This window comes from Apodemus sylvaticus, chromosome 8 (assembly GCF_947179515.1).
Source record: "Apodemus sylvaticus chromosome 8, mApoSyl1.1, whole genome shotgun sequence".
NCBI classification, from domain to species: Eukaryota; Metazoa; Chordata; class Mammalia; order Rodentia; family Muridae; genus Apodemus; species Apodemus sylvaticus.
This window is the reverse complement of record NC_067479.1, coordinates 25,791,355-25,808,943: the sequence shown is the minus strand read 5'-3', so window position 1 is coordinate 25,808,943 and position 17,589 is coordinate 25,791,355. Positions and strand designations below refer to the sequence as shown.

General features: G+C 40.3%; 1 protein-coding gene across 7 annotated transcripts in view; it reads right to left on the bottom strand.

Annotated features, from left to right (window-relative positions):
- Positions 1–17,589, bottom strand: part of Klf12 (KLF transcription factor 12) — a 409,277-nt gene that overhangs the window by 275,920 nt on the left and 115,768 nt on the right. For all 7 annotated transcript variants that reach the window (XM_052190795.1, XM_052190787.1, XM_052190791.1 and 4 more), the window contains one exon: positions 9,502–9,565. In XM_052190795.1, coding sequence (XP_052046755.1) covers positions 9,502–9,522 — 21 coding nt within the window. In that variant the 5' untranslated portion in view covers positions 9,523–9,565. The remainder of the gene's footprint in view (positions 1–9,501; positions 9,566–17,589) is intronic.

The window sequence follows — 17,589 nt, the reverse complement described above, 5'->3', positions numbered from 1 at the left end:
CTAAAGTTCACATCCTGATAAGTACATAATGTTGAGATAACCAGTGCATTTCCATTCTGTAGACACTCAGTCTGCCTCTCCTTGTTGTGCATTATGTTGTCTTATACTCTCAAGCACAACTCCCTGCATTCACATTGCATCTGAAAAGTCTGCAGCAATGACTCTCAACCTGTGGGTAGCAACCCCTTGGGGGTCAATCAACCCTTTCACAGGGCTCACATATAAGATATCCTGTATATCAGATATTTCCATTAAGATTCATAACAGCAAAATTACAGTTCAGAAGTAGCAATAAAAATAATGTGATGGGTGGGATCATCACAGCATGAGGAACTGTATTAAAGGGTCACAGCATTAGTACAGTTGAGATCCACTGGCCTACAGCATCATAGGATAGAGGAGCAAGGCCCAAAGTTTAAGGGACAGTGTAATCACCACAACAAAGGGATGTCAGTGTCTGACTCGTGTACCAAATGACTGAAAAAGAAGAGGTCTCTAAGATCTTTGTTCTTGTGATGAATCAGGAGCATTTTGAACTAAGACTGGGAAGATGGTATTCCAAGGCCCAGTAGTCATGTTCATGAAAAAATGTTCATTTAGGTCGCAGCAGAGTTTTTTCTGCTGCAAGCTGGATCAAGAGCCAGGGCTCCAAGTCTTCAGGTAGGAATGGAAAGTTCAGTGTAAAAAAGCCAGGATTAAACGTATCTAAGATCTGCAATCTTCAGGTAGAAGAGTACAAAACAGGGAGGGAGCACTCAACCAACAGAGAGAAAAGGAATGAAGAGATGGATTGGGCCATTCCAGCACACACCAACAATTTCCACAAAGCTAAGTTCTATCTGCACCCCCTTTGGTTCTTTCCCTGAACAGTTCCACAGCTCCTGGGTTTAAAGAGTCTTCCTGCTGAGATACAGCAGGCAGAAGGGAAATGCAGCCTTGTGTGCTCCCTTTGGGAAGACTAACCCAAGACCTTGGGTGTGACACACATATCTTGTCATGAAAATGTCACTCTCCAAGCTGAGTTAGGGAAGAATCCATCTACAGCGCATAAAGACCTACAGAACCTCTGCCATCAGCCTATCGGGTCCTTAGTCTAAGATGTGTTTAACTAATTCAAGGGTACTTGCTTACCTCTTGGCTCCCAGATGCTAGACAGGGAGCCATCCCTGTGTCCAGTCTTCCTCCATTTCCATGCTGTGTATATGTGGTGGCACTGCAGATTTCAGTCTGTCACCAATCCATACAAGTGGCAGTCATTTACATTGTAAATAGCTGCTATTATAATAGATAAATCTTAGCTGGGCAGTGGTGGCATATGCCTTTAATCCCAGCACTTGGTAGGCAGAGGCAGTCTCATCCCTGGGAGTTCAAGGGTAGCCTGGTCTACAGGTGAGTTCCAAGAGAGCCAGGGTTGTTACACAGAGAAACAAAATTTTGAAAACAAAACAATAACAAACAAACAAATACAAATCTTACACTAAATCCCAAATTCTACTTATTTTCATGTTTGTATCTCTCTCACAGATCTCTGAGAAACACTGAATTTGGTACCGGAACTGATTCCACACAATAAGATTCTAAGCATCTCTACAGTTTACAAAGAAAAAGCCTGCCAGTATTTTCTAGGAAACTTTATGACAATACTCCAAGTTTCAGGCACTATTCTAAACATCACCAAGCATCCAGGACTGCATTTCCTCCCTTCTAAAAATTAAGGGTGAGGACTATATATGACCTCTTAAAATAAAGAGAACAAAGTAGCCTGACTCCTAGAGGCAACATGACTTCTGTTCAGTTTCCTGCACTCCCGCTACTTTTTGAGCACTCAGGGATCATGAAAGGGATGGATCCTGCAGACCCAGATGAGGTCACTAGAGATAACGCACGTCTACTGGCAATGCATCCAAGGACTGCCATATACGCTTGCAACCATCAGTCTTTGAGGCTGCCACAGCAGCTGTTTAGTGGACTGAAGAAAGTTATTTTCATCCAGGCCTGCTGAAGTAGCAACTGCAAGTAAGCAGTGCTCTTCCAATGCTAAGGCAGGGATGATGTACTGAACTAGAGGATGAAATGATAGGTTGTCACGAGGTATGAGGATTCCAAATGGATGTAAGAAAAGAGTCCCAGAAGCTCCTGGAATTCCTATCCTTGAACCCAAGTGCACAATGGCCACTGAACCAACAAATTAGCTTGCAGAAAGAGCATTCACAGTGTCCTTCGGTGGTTATAAATGTATACAGCATGAAGAGATTGCTTTCAACAAGGTTTGAGGGCCAAACTCCAGATGCTGCCCTTATAACTGTTGTCTTTTTATCTATTAGGATCCATACACTGTTATCTTAATGAATTGATTCTGTAAAAATAAAGGTCTGAATGTGACCCAAACTTCCTCTCATAAACAGTGCATCACATAGACATTCTGTCTTCTCTGAAGCGACAAAGTTTTAAAGCTATGAAGAACCTTCTTCCTAATTTTATAATACTTTTTTTATATTGCCCTTAGGGGGAAAATCTTTGAGATCTGAAGGCTCTCTTTAATCTGGATGAGGCCCTAGCCTCCAAATACCTGTTATCTCCCATGGACAGCTGCTGAGCCCAGGGTTAATGGGACTTCACTCACAGGTCCCGAGTGATTTATAGGTTGTCTCAGGACTGATAACTGTTGTATCACCAAGAAACTTATAACAGCATAAAAGTAGAATTTGAACCTATCCTGTATGCCACAACATATGGAAAGAAAGAACACTACCAGGCTAAAAGGTCTGAGGCATTCTACAAAAAGCTCATCTGCTGTGAAGACATAAAAATCAGTTATAGCTGCCCAAGACTGGAAGACAATTGAGACATTAAGATTTTTGGCTTTTTTTTGTTTTTGTTTTGTTTTGTTTTTACTGCATATTCCTTGAAATTTCTCAAAAATACAAAATGAGGTATATTTTTATAATGCAAAATGCAAAGAGTATCAATGACTTCATTTAGATGAGTCAAAATGATTTAAATGAATTTTTTGCTCCAGTTACAGGGTCTACCCCTTCCCCCATTTTTTACTCCAAATCTTTTACAAAGGGCACAAACTAGGGCAAGTTTGTAAAAATTAGTGGAAAAAGTAAATAGAATTTTCCCCAAAATTCCAAACATACTTAGAAATGGTGACATGTGAACCTGGTACAGTGGCCCGTGCCTCTATGTTCAGCCATTGGGTGGCATGGGTAAAAAAAAACAACAACGTCAGGTCCATCCCAGCTCTAAGACCCTGTCTCCAAAGTAAATGCAATCTCCACCTGCAATGTCTGTCACAAATGCCCTTTATCACCTCGTGCTGGAAGGATAACCAAGGACCCTAAAAAGTGAGGTCCCAGTTGTCCAACATTCTACCACCTTGGGATACATGCCCGTGGGGAAGGGCAAGGTAGGCAGAAACAGGCCACTAACACTCAATTGTAGAAGGTTGCCGTGTTATCACTTCAGTGAGTTCAATGTCATCCCAGTGATCATTTCCCTGGAGGTGAGACTGAGAAAAAGAGCCTGGAGGATGGCGAAAGTGAGACCGAACCTGGTACAGCTAGCCGAGAAAAGGAAGAACGAGGCCCAGGGAACCAGAGCTATCTCAAAAGCTGTAAAAGAAATGAAGTCCGCTATGTAGTTTTAAGCAAGAAACCTTGCCTGTTTTTTAACACAGCCTCATGAGACCATTTAGAGATCTGACTACTATAAGCCCAAGATAACCAATGTGTGCACTTTTTAAACCAGCCAGTGTTAACACCATGCCACAGAAAACAACTCTTAGAGCAAATCTGCTTTGGCATTAACTCCGCTGCACATGCCGGTGAGGCAGACTGGTGAAGGTTAGTAACTAACTGGCTCTCAGGGAATGTATATAAACCTGACTTCCACTAGGCTGGAAAGCACACCGAAACACTGAATTAACGCTAAGTTGAAGGATTGTACCCAATGCTTATATTCAGCGCTACCTGTGCTTTGTTAACAAAATGTTCTTTAAGGGAAAAATAGTATTATTTGCTGGCATCAGCTTGTGTAAAGAAAACTATTTACATTACCATCATACTAGGACTCAGGAGCCAGAGGGAGAAAGAGCCCAAGTTTGAAGGCTGCTTGGGCTGCACAGTGAGAGTCTATCTAGGAACTAACACAACAATAATTATATATACATGTGTATCACATTAGACAAATTAGAGACATAAGTCAGGCATGACATCAATTACCTCTGGGATCACTCAAGTCCAGGGTCTGCACGAGTGATACAGTTGGTCCCAATGTCAGTGCCCACCTTCCCCTCAAAGAAATGTTCACCAAAATGCATTAAGCTTAAATATACATCTTCTATAATATTTTGCTCTACAACAGTCTTAAGCTAAAACTGCTTAATTGAAATGCTACGTGTAAAAAAATCCATATAATATTTGCAATTGCTCTTTACATACTCTGGCACTATTGGTACTCTACACATGATGACACGAAGATTATGAACCTCTGTGATCAAGTGCAAAGAAACAAACCTATGAACAAGAGAGGCAGAAGAAGAAGTGAGGGAGAAATTGTCATTGAAAGAAGCTGGCTACTCTACTGAATGCCACCAGTAAGCCAGACATGTGCTCTTAATTCTAACAGATACATCTGCAGTGCACCTGACATCGTGTCAAGGTGCTTTTCAGAAACAAGCACTACTCTCAGCCTTAACTATAGAAGTCTCTCTTGTTGCAGTAAAAAGTGGTTAATGCAGACCCATGCCTGCCTAAGAAGCAGCAGTTAGTGAGTACTTAGTTCTAAACAGGGAGCTCATATCACCCCTCTACAGCTCAGGGAACATTGCAGAATGGAGGGTACAGAGAGAAGGTAAGGGTGGAAAGATGGGGAGAAAGGCTTTAAAATGTCATCTCCAGGACAAGATACAGCTATGGCAATCACGAACTCATAGACCCTGTGGTGGTTTGAATGAAAATGACCCCTATAAGCTCCTAGGGAGCGGCACTATTAGGAGGCGTGGCCTTGTTGGAATAGAGGTGGATTTGTTGGAGGAAGTGTGTCACTGGGGATGGATGGATGTTCAGATATTCAAGCCAGGCTCCGTCTCACATTCTCTTCCTGCTGCCTGAGGATGTGAACTTTCACTTTCTTCTCCTTGCCTATCCATGCCACCATGCTTCATGCCATGATGATAACGGACTAAACCTCTGAATGTAGAAGCCAACCCCAATGAAATATTTTCCCTTATCAGTATTGGTGTGGCCAGGTGGTGGTTATAAATGCCTTCAAATCCAACAGTCGTGGAGGCAGAGGCAGGTAGATATCTGAGTTTGGGGCTAGCCCATCCTATAGAGTGCTCCAGGGCAACCAAATCAACACAGTGAAATCTTGTCTCAAAACAAGCAAAATAACAAAAACAAAACAAACAAACAAACAATAACAACAACAACAACAACAAAACCAGAGTTGCTGCAGTCATGGTACCTGAGAGATCCTAGGAAAGGCCAAAGGAAGAGGATGTAAGCCCATGCATGTGTGAAATAATCTACACAGTTATTGAGTTCCTAGGATAGGAACAGTTCTCAGACATCCTGGCCAGGAATTAAAAAGACAAAAACAAACAAACAAACAAACAAAAACAAGAAAAAGAAAAAAAAACTGAAGTAAGGAGGCAGGCTTATTCTATATTTCAGCCTCTACAACATGCTCTGCTGTGCAAGCTACAAGACTACTGAGGGTAATTTCAGCCCTGAGAATGTTTGGTACTAAGAAGTTAAATCATACGCTGTTATGAGTCTCTGACTAGTGATACAAAGGGTAACATCAGTCAGTAGCAATTCAGTGCTCTATAGGCTCATGGCTTTATCTTCAATGGCCTTTATATTTTTATTTTTGTTTCTTTCATAATTTTTATGGGATCATATATGTCCCATAAAAACTTGCAGCCTCAAACTTGCAGCATCGCTTTGAATCTCTGATTTGATTGTTTCTACCTCTGCAGTATGAATGCCATGTCTGATTCATGGAGTGTGAGGTCAGACTCAGGACTGCTGCATGCTGGCAAAGACTCTATTAACTGAGCTAAATAACCCCACCGTCCAAAATAAATCTCGATTATATCTCTCTATCTCTCCATCTCCATCTCTATCTCTATCTCTATCTCTGTCTCTATCTCTCCATCTACTGGTACAAGTTCTACTTCACAGAAGAGATTATTGAAATCCCCAAAGGAGAAATCCAAGATCACGTGAGAGAACAGTATAGCCAAGATCTGTCTTTTTCTGATTCTACATAGACAGAAAATGTAGCTACCCTGAAAGGAGTAAACAGCCCAGGCTCAGGGGTCTGGTTCATCCTCACCCCCTGTGGCTTTCTGAGCATCTAGAGCAACTGACTTCAAGATGGAAGAAACTCTGGATTCCACCATCCTTTGTTGTATTTGAAGGTTAAGCCCGGGGACATGATGAAAAGGAAATTATCCACACTGTACATTTCCATTCTGGGAAGCAAACTCTTTGGTATGCACCAAGAGAGAAGAAAGACTAGCTATTGCTGTCTCGATATCCACATGCTGTGACTCCACAGTACCCAGTGCTGATGCTGGGCAATTTAAACAGCTGTGAATCACGTGAAGACATTTTAACATTGACTCTCATAAGCTAGAATAATATATATTCAAGTCTGTGATTTAAACATCTGCTCTAAGCCAGCTGCTGAGAAGCACCAAGCAAACATGACATCCTGAAATATCAGAAAGATTAGGAGCCACATCCACAGAAGCCACCATGCTCACTGTGGGGACAACTACAGAACCGCATTCATGAGTAAACACCAGTCTGGTAACAGTATCTGAGAGCGGGACAGAGTGGATGATTGGAAGCTTTTGAAATTTTACTGGAGGTTTTCTAATGACTCACGGTAGAAGGAAGACCCCAAATGGATTGAAGTTGCATATAGAAAAGGATTTAGTGGGGAGGTATATTTTTAATGAGAAGGCAGATGTAAAACAGTCCTAAAAGCGTGATTCCTGGACACAGCAGCCACTGTACAAATCCCAGGCAGGCTCTTTGCATGTCAGAACTGAGGCCAAGAGGCACAGTGTGATATTCTGTGGCTCTTGGCAAGGCTTTATCACCCCTGGCAAGCTGGAAGTGTACAAAAGTACTAGAGGAGCCATATTCAAATCCCTTTTCAATTATGCAGATGGCAGAAATGCTTCTTCATGTGATATATTAAAAAAATAGTCTTAATATTGTCCTTGTCAATACATTTAAAATACAAAATAAAATAAAATAAAATATAAAATAAAATAAAGTAAAATAAAATTCTCCATGAATAAAATGTTAAAGTGGAGGCGATGGCTTTCGAGTGAGAGGAAAAGCAAGCGTCAATGTGCTCTCTATCCACAGGAAAACAATGTCTAAAACCATGGTTAAAAACCATAATTAAAAATACATCAAAATATACAGCTGGGGATGACTTTGAACTCTGCTCTCCCTGCCTCTCTGTCCTGAGTGCTGGGTTACAGCGGTGTGCCACCCCACCCAGGTTCCGGAATACTAGATCAAACACAGAAGCTCTTGCATCGTAACTGAGCACTCTACCAATAGACCAAAAGGATAGAAATTAAAAAGAAAAATAAAAAATAATCAAAAAGTCACTGCTCCTTCCCTCCACAAAGACTTTGGAACTCATGATTAATGAGCAACAAGGCGTGGTCGCTTGGAAAGTCTCTCCTCCAGTGTGTTACAGTCAATCCTTCTTATTTCAGCCTCAGGGCTAGCACTGACGGTGGGTGTGGTTGGCTCTGTCATCACCCTCAGTTGACAACATAAAATTTGAAACAGGACACTGCCAAAATTTACAAATCCAGAAAGGTAACTTTGATCCATTCAAAACAGGAGGAAGAGGAGGACAAAGAGGAGGAGGAGGAGGAGGAGGGGGAGGGGGGAAGAGGAGTAGTCAGGGATATAGTCGTGTAAGGGGAGGTAACAAAACAGAAATTTACTAGCTTTGTCCCATTAGTCTCAAGGAATAATTTTTAACATTAGCATGGAAAAAGTATTATTAATGATGTGCTAGACTCCACCCATCACCAGCTCATAAAAGGCAACTGTTAAATTTTAAGGAATCTTGTAACCCAGCTGGTAAACTACTGAGGCCAACCACTTTGGGAGTATTTACACTATGACAATTGAAGGGAAAAAAAGAAAGAAGGAAAGAAAAAAATGAGGCCATACCACTTTCCTTTCACAAAGAGCCAGTGGACTAGGATGTCAGAAGACACACGGGCGATCAGAAGTTTCACCAGCGACCAAATGGGCCACAGCAGTAATAATGAGGATGTGGAAGGGAATATGGTCAATTTCCCCCATCAATTTCCTGTCTACCATCACTGACTCCTTAACTCCTCTCTGAAACCTTTGTAGACACAATAGCAGAAAGAAAGACAAAACTTAACAGTGGGGAAGGACGAAGGCCAATCTAAACAGGGATCTCTGATATGGAAAATCATCTCTACAAATCTGGGAGAGGGCTGCTAGAGGGAGATACCCGGTGACAGAAATTTCTGTGGAAAGAGTGAACACACTGGGAGGAGAAGAGCAATGAATTGTGGGTATTATGCTGCCACACTAAGAGCTCTGAGCCATTAAACGCTGTGCTGGCTCTGTAGTTTTTTTTAATGGTAGGAAATGAAGATTATTTAATATACTCTAATTTTCTTATTATTACCTAGAGTTTTTATAACTAGTAGGAAGTACCAGAAGAGCTCATATAACTACCATAAAGATAATAATGCTAAGCTCTGGAATACCATTGAAACTCAGTGATTTTTGACCTTCTTCCAATTAGGTTTCATCTGTATTTGGGAAATCAAAGATATCAGTCATGGATTAGGGTTATAGTGTGCTTATAAGAGCTTTTGCATATTAAATAAAATTTGGCTCTTTTTTTTTTGCTTAGTGATCTGCCATTTTTAAATGTCTTTCATTTTTGACATTCATTTAAAATTTGATTCTTAAAATGCAAGTTTAATAACTGCAGATTTAGTTCAGCTGCTACACAGCTGGCCTGGCATGCGTGAAGCTGTGAGTTCAAACCCTAGCACTAGACAGAACGAACTAGATACAGTGGCACATTCCTGTAACCTCAGCACCACGGAGACATAGGATTCCAAGCTGAAAGTCATACTCAGTGTACAGTATGAGGCTAGCCTAGGACACATGAGGAATAGCACAAAATAAATAAATGAATGAATAAGTAAATAAGTGAAGTCTGAAAAATAATGATAGTACACTTGCATGAAGAGCAAAAGGCACGCCCTCTTTTTTTAAATATCTGTAAACATCTGTATGTTTAAAGGGACAGAAAGAACAATTACGCTTTATATATGGTGACTGTTAGGCTGAGTGACTGCTGTCTCATTCAGGCAAAGAAATAGTCTAGGGACTGCCCAGTGTCCCACTCAAGAGAATCATGACACTTCTGGAGCCATCACAATGAGTAACCAACCTTTATGGGTTTCCTCTTCATATGAATATTCAGTCATCCATTTGTGTCTACAGTCACTCTGAGCCTGCAAGGGAAACATACCAAAAGTGACAGTGAGAGTAAGCTCTACAGGACACCATTCCTTATGGGGGGGGGGCATCCACCCGAGGAAAGAGGCAATGGAGGAAGCCGCATCAACTGTGACACTGTCAGTACTCTAGGCAAGAGATACTGAAACCCTAGATGAAGGGGAAGGAAGGAAGTACAAAGGGCTGGGCATGGGGAGGGGTGTGGGCTGAGGAGAAAGGGGCCTAGCTGGGCTAGGTGTTAAATTCACCATATGTGACGAATTCATAGATATTCAAGCTAGAGCCTCAAGTCCACTATTCAGAGTAACTTAAGACATTTTAAAGATTTTTTTTAAATGATCACTTGGTCTTTCTAAGTGACACCCATGTAGAGAATAATTGATATGGCTGAATTGGGAATCTACTAACTAGCCAATAATCAATTCACTTTTAAAGATGAAATTGAAGCATGTCACGTCTTAAAAAGTCATAGAAACAAAACTTTTACATTTGCATGATTCACATAGCATTGTAAACCCTCGGGCCACCCAGATTTCTGGAAATACAGTAACTATCCCTGGCCTGGAAAATGCTAACCACCGCAGGCCATCTCGGCCACTTGCTTCTCTTAGAACTCTTTCATTTATTCATCACAATCATACAAACTACATTAGAATTTCCACTTCGTGGGACAAATTTTCTTTGGCATTCGGTGGAGCCAGCTTATTAGCCACAGCCTTTTCTGGGTTGGGAATTACACCCAAGTGGGGACACGCCTTGGAATTGACAGTACCCAGTCTATGCCAATGCCCCTGAGCTGTGGCACTGGACTGGCTTTCCCTGTGAGTTCTTTGACATCCACAGAACCCTTTTGTTGGTGCTAAAGCTCCTGGTGAAGTGCTAAGCAGCCCACACATTCTACGGTTTGTGGAGGTGTTGCCACCTGGCGTGCATTTCCCTACTCCATCTCTTCCTTTGTCTCAAGACACAGCCCTAACATGAACTGCAATTTACTATACTACTAGGAAGGCTATTTAAAAAGTAATGTAATATTTTAATATTAATGAAAAACTAGAAATATTCTCAGGTAATTCAGGATAAATTGCTACTTTACCTTACAAACGCATACTACATTATTCTTTAAAATACACAGAAAGTCACCAATTGCATGACGTCATCCAGCACATCTTCTCCATGGCAGTCTCCGTTTAAAGTACATTTATTGCAATCAGTACTAACTTCTTAGGAGAATAGGCAAGATTTTTCAACACTGATTACAATCTTGTAAATTTCAAGACATGACTGTATCTTTTCATATTTTAACATGAATTCACACCTATACACTGGCAGGTCCACCCATGGACTCTATCAACTATGGATCATACGGAGGAAAAAATATTGAGGAAAAAAAACCCCTCTATCTGTATTGCGCATATAGGCTTTTTCCTGTTATTTCCCCTGACAATTTAGTATATAACACATCCATAGAATAGTGATATTGTATTAGGTATTACAAGTGACCTATTAGTGGACAAAAATGACCAAATGGGTGACTTAGGGTACAGAGAAAGACATCACAGAGTTTATATCTAAATGCAGTTTTAGGATAGGAAATAGGACATCCTTTAACTTTGACATATATAGAGATCTAGAAGTATCTAGATCTCTGGATACCACAGGGCACCTAAACCATGAAGTTTTTAAAGTGATTTTAAACACATTAATGTTTCAAATAAAACAGTTAATACTTCATTGGCGCAGGACATCCATCATTATTTACTCTACAGTTTTGGCTAAATTTCTTGCTAATCCCCATTAACACTAAAGCATCCTACATGTAAGTCTTCTATGAACCAAGACCCCTGGTAGCCTGAATGATACTTTTGTGTAAGAGGTAAAGATGCACCCCCTACAGCCCCACCCAGGACAGACATGGGACATTAGCAAGGAGGGGAAACTGTCAAGGGCACCTCAACCACCATGCTGCTCTCATCCTGCACCACTGATTCCATCCCTGCCAATTTGTGTTTCTGCAGGGAGAAGAAGGTAGTGCTGCCACAGTGCCCCCACTGCTGCCAGGGTACCCAAAGGAGGACCTAGAGAAGTTTAGATCAATGAAGGTTTATAAAGGAAATGAAGGACGCTAACACAGAAAACTTAAAGAAAAAAACACATAAAGAAACTTATGTGGATATGCTACTTGAGTAATTTAGGCCTTAATTACATAATCTATACTCAATCTGTAGACTTAAACATTAAGTATACATAAACAATAAGTATACTTAAATATTAAGTATATATAAAACCATACATTTTTACAGAATTTGGAGATTCAATCCTGATGGTTTAGTTGAGCACACAACCCACTTTTACATCTATTTGCCCATGATGAAACTGATGGAACTTGTATTTTGTATCCAACAAAACAATTTAGATGATCCCAGGGTTCCTCAAAATCTGACATTTTTGTCCCAAGTTGCAGTGTGCAAATCTTTATGGTTTCATCTTACCACCTGCCCTCACAGACACTGCAATTTATATGTGAACCCTCAGATGTTATAAAGCCGGAAGGAGCCTCGTTTTTAAGACGACACGAATTTTGCTTCTCACCAATTCAAACTCCTGAGAGACTGCTCAAGATCCAGCTGTGCCTGGGGGCCTCCATGACAGACACTAAATAGCACAAGTGAATGTAAGAAAATGGAGACTCGTGTAGGGCTGTGAAGATGGCGCTCTAATCCAAGAGCCATCAACTACTGGCAACATGCCCTTCAAAAACTCATCCAGGATCACAGAGGTCCAATTGGCTTTTCCACAGAGGCAGGACGGCTGATAATAAATTTTCCTGTCTCCCATGTTGACCCTAACATGAAGAAATGTTTACATAGCAATCTATAAAACCTTAAGTGTTATGCACATAAGAATTGGCACTCTTTAATCAGTGGCTGAAATATTCAACAGAAAAAAATGAAAAAGATTCTGTTCAATGGAGGCCACGTGACAGAACAGATGAGTCTCGGATTTTATTCATGCTGAGGGACCTTTATGTGGTTTCTCAACTACGCTTATAAACCAAAGTATGATATGAAATAGAAAAAAAAAAGGCACATTGCCAACAACTGTTAATCTCTCTCGTCAATTTCTGAATTAAACTTACTTATCTCTGCCAAATGAATTTCTGAAATTATCTAGTAAGGTTTCTCAAAGCAGAGACATTTTGAGGACCAGTAGCCACATCAAAGAAAAAGAAAAAAATAAACAAACAAATGAAAAACAACAACAACAAAAACCAACCTGTGATGGAGATCTCATATCCCTAGTTGGATATAGCTAACACTTACGTCTTCTTTTCAGCAGTTGTACTATAGTCAACTTTTAAAATACACACTTGTGCTAGATAACGCTCTACTGAAACTGTATAATGTACCATTCGCTAGTGTTTGTATCAAGGAGTTTTGATTTGTGTTTCTCTGGCAGTCAGCAGCAGAATCCATTCATACTAAGCAGCTTTACCTTACTGATAGGAGACATATTAGTGCACACAGAGGTCTGTGGCATTTTGCTCTGTAGATGCTTATAAAAACATGAGAATTTTCTCATGGTATTAGTACTGAGTAAATTGTTCAGTAGAATGACCACTGAACATGGCATACCTATACTACATACACACACACACACACACACACACACACACACACACACACACACACACACATCTTTGGTTTTATAGCAGGTAACCAGGAGCGGTGATAATACCACGCTGAAAATGAAGTACAGTGGCAGAAATAGTCATTTAGAATTCATCAACTTAAACCAACACTCTTTCCAGTGATTTTCTGGTATTGGATAAGCTAACAGTTCAATGGTTGCAAGGGTCAAATGGTTCAGTATCCATGTGTCTGATGTGTGGCTAACACACTTCCTTCTGGCTTTATTTTGAAAGTAAGGGTAAATTTAAAAGAAGAAAGAAAACAAAAAAGAAAAACAAACAAACAAACCTAAAACCTTGGGCTGGAGAGATTCCTCAGTGCTTAAAAGCACTTGCTAATTTTTGCAGAGGACCCAAGTTCAATCCCCAGCACTTAAGTTGGGTACTTCAAACCAGCTGTACCATTAGCTCCAGAAGGAAATGATGCCTCTAGACTCCTTGGGATACCTGTACACACGTATGCACACTCTTCACATGTGTGTGTACCCTTTAAAGTGGTGATAATAAATCTTTAGAGAAAATTTTAAATCTTCATCACATAATGGTTGTGGAACTCACTTGCCTGTTTTCTAAGACTGTTCAATGTTGTCATTAGACAAAGGACAGCAAAGGATGTGGTACCCTTCAAAGAAATACAAACATGAAGTAGATAGGTCATGGAAAGAATTTTAGATTTGTTCTTGACAAAAATGGCACTGCCTGGAAACAGAAATAAAATGTGTGTTAGGGGCAGAAGAAAACACTACTGTGTCTGCGTCTCTGTTGTAGTTAAAAAGCCAGAGAAGCCTCTGGGTCATGCCTCTCTCTCTCTCTCTCTCTCTCTCTCTCTCTCTCTCTCTCTCTCTCTCTCTCTCTCTCTCTCTCTCTCTGACTTTCCACACATGATCATCCAGCTTCTATTAGCATTCAAAGACTTTACTCCATGGACTACAGAAGTAACCTTGGCTATAACAAAAAGAGATATTTTCCACAAATCAGTGTCAGTTTGGAGTTTGGAATACCTTCCAGGGACCAAACAGGCTGTCTCTCCACGCTTCCAGGTGGATTCCTCTCCACTGCTCAGCCCTCTATTAGGTTCTAAACCTTTAAAAGTTACAGTTTAGCACGTTTAAGCACTTCAGGACTGACTGTCCACTTGTTGGTATGTCTCCTGGAAGTCATTTTATGTCTGTTCAAACAGACAGAGAAACACATTTTGGATGTGTTTATAGACATCTGACGACTCAGGGCATTTCACTCTCTGCTCAAAGGTAATTTAGTTGTTCTGTTTCAAGCAAATTGAATTCTGGTGCTGTTACAGCAAGCCTATTTGGAATTCAGTTTTTGAGACAGTGGTTTATAAATGACTGTTTCATTTCTTGTGGTTTTGCATTTTCCGGTACTGATGAAGAGAAATCAAGTAATAAAGATGTATATACATATTCCAATCAGTTACCATAAGTTTAACAGCTGAAGAGGGAACCTGACAGGCGGGTTTTTGTGCATGTAAATCTGAGATACTGTATAATAGGTCCCAGTTTGTACTTTAAGTATTAAAGTTTCTACCATGTAAGCTGAGTTTTTATTATTTAAATTTATTTCTGTTTCATCTGTCACAGTGAATATCCTGGAAACTAAAAATATTAGAAGCTTAATCTAAATATTTCTGGAGAGAAATGCAAATCTAAGTGCTATGTGTTAGAGCTATTTTGACTTAAAGGAATGCTTGATAAAAAGTAGAATCGTTGTTGCTAAGTGACAAGTGACACCTACTGTTTCTCCTCTGAACTCCTGAACATCAGAGCACAGTACCACACACTACCAAAAAAGACAAGAAGATTTCCAAGGGAAAAGTGTTGTTCTCTGTAGAGAAGCAAATTACTGTTCTAATATTGTCAAGCCCTGGTGACAGGTGACCAGCAAGCAAATCTACCCCTGTAAAGAGTGATGTCTTCAAAATAGGAACAAACAGGACCTGAACTCCCCTTTGAGTATATGTGCTAGCACTCAAGGAGAAGTAAAAGTCAGAGGGACAGATTTTCTAATTACCCAGCTATTTTATAATATTCTGTCTTCTTTTTACACACACACACATACACACACACACACACACACACACGCACATGCACACGCACATGCACAAAGTTCCAACCCTTCTCTTGCTCATCACACAATCCAACTGCAATATAGAAATTGAAAGATCTCTATTAGATATAGAATTTCAGATTCTCACAGGCATGCTCTGTAAGAAAGGCTCTGTGGCATTATGGGGAGGGCCCAGTCATGACAGTAGAGCAGAGAGCATCATCATAAAATACTTCTGAGGAATTTGATGAGTTGTTTACCATTTATATGCCCCCCTTTTCTTATTTTTAAACTGGTATCATTGGATTAAACCCCAAACCCCAGTCCCTGCAACACACGGTGCATTTTGGTTTAGTTTATTGTAAACTGAAAAACAGCATGTCGGTAACGTGTAGAGAAGACAGAATAGTTCATATTTAATATTCTGGAAATCCAAGTTGCACCTTTATTGCCAATGCTTATCACCAAGTACAAAGTCCATCTCCACTTCAACTTTCCTGGGAACTGGTCACTGAGCCATCTAACGAAAAGTTCACAAATGTGACTTTCAAGTGTGATTGTGGTTGTTTCCTACAAACCAACCCTAGAGATGGCTAAGAAGAAGGCTGCCACCTTACACACTTACATGGTGTTCATAATTCAATCACTAAGACAATTCAGACACTCAATAGCTAACAGCATTAGGAGAAATGGGATCCAAAGGTCATTAATAACCCGTATTCAATAAAACCCCCCTTGGAATTGTAACCGCATATCTATTGACCGAGAAGTCTCTGTTTGTAAACTCCTTTTTGCTACTTCCAGTTTTATTTCCCAAAAAAATATGCTTCCACATAAGAGGACTTTGAAATTTTAAAACACGTTTTAAGAGCTGAGGGGCCTCCGAGAAGACAGCTGGAGCAGTTGTTAGGAGCAAGGCTGGCTTGCGAAGGACCACGGTCATACGGCAGGCAGAGCTGAAGCCAGCGCACAGAACACAGAGGCTGCTGTTTCCATTATTCCTAGCTTCCCGTCTACGGCACTACATCATTCTGGGAGCCCAGAGAACAACAGACCCCTAAAAGAAAGTAACCATAGCCAATGAATTAAGCACTTCCTTTGACATATACTGTGCTCAATATAACGGTCTGAAAAGTAATTGAGGCCATGCTCATGTTCAAGGATAATTGCCATTTTATCAGTGAACTGCACAGCCCAAACTCTGATTGGTGTTGCAAAGGCCTGACAGGATGATTATATTTGGTCCTTGTGTGTCTAATTCATGTGATGGAGGTTGTGACGAAATGAAAGCATGTGGCACTCGTCCTGACTCTCATATAAGAACATGAGTGCTACCACATGCAGTATTACAATTCGCCCCAACCCCGCCGACAAACTGAACAATAGAAATCACAGAGGCCTGCACTGAAGGGCTAAGGATACTAGTACCCCTCTCTTAATCCCTCCCCCCTCAACGTAATACAGGTAAAATGCAGAAGACAGTAAAAACCTTGTAGTCTTCATGAGTCTTGTATTCTTCAAAAGAAAGAATAGGCCTCTTCAATAGCAAAGAAGATTGCTCCATGACTGCAATCTCTGTGGTACCTTCCAACACATATATCATTAAAATACGGTTGTAAGACTTTTTCTAATTTTGAAAAGCAAAATTATGAAAGCTAATTAAAAGAGTCATCAGCACATAATTCAGGCCTATTACAAAATGCTGAGTTCCTAAGAAATACAGCATAAGGTTTTCATACTAATCCACTTCAGTAGGTGGTGTCAAAACATAGCTACAAATAGAAACAAGTGGAGACCAAAACTTTTATATACCACCATCTAGGGCATACAAAGCAAATAAGTCCCCTTACTCAGTATGCAGCATGCAAACTTGGGCTTCCCATTGACCGGGGCCTCCTAAGCTTTATCTGCAACACTAAACAAGAGAAAGTCCGTGCAAATGCATAGTAAACAGTTTGCTTACAGAATAAAAAAAAAAAATTCCGGCCCATCACAATGGCTGATTGAAATATGTTGCTCATACCCACTTTTGAATTCATTCATGTGAAATTAAACAAATATTTATCAAATTGTGGGGAAACATTCCATCAAATTGAAAGACCTGAGTAGAAAAACAAATGGCGCATGCTTACAATTACAGCTGGCATTTAAATGAAATTGGCATTCTTAAATTATTCAACAAGAATTAGAAATTATCAGATGCAGTATTTTTTAAAATGTGTGTATATTTAACCTCTCAGCGCAAGGAAGTCTAAACAAACCTGATTT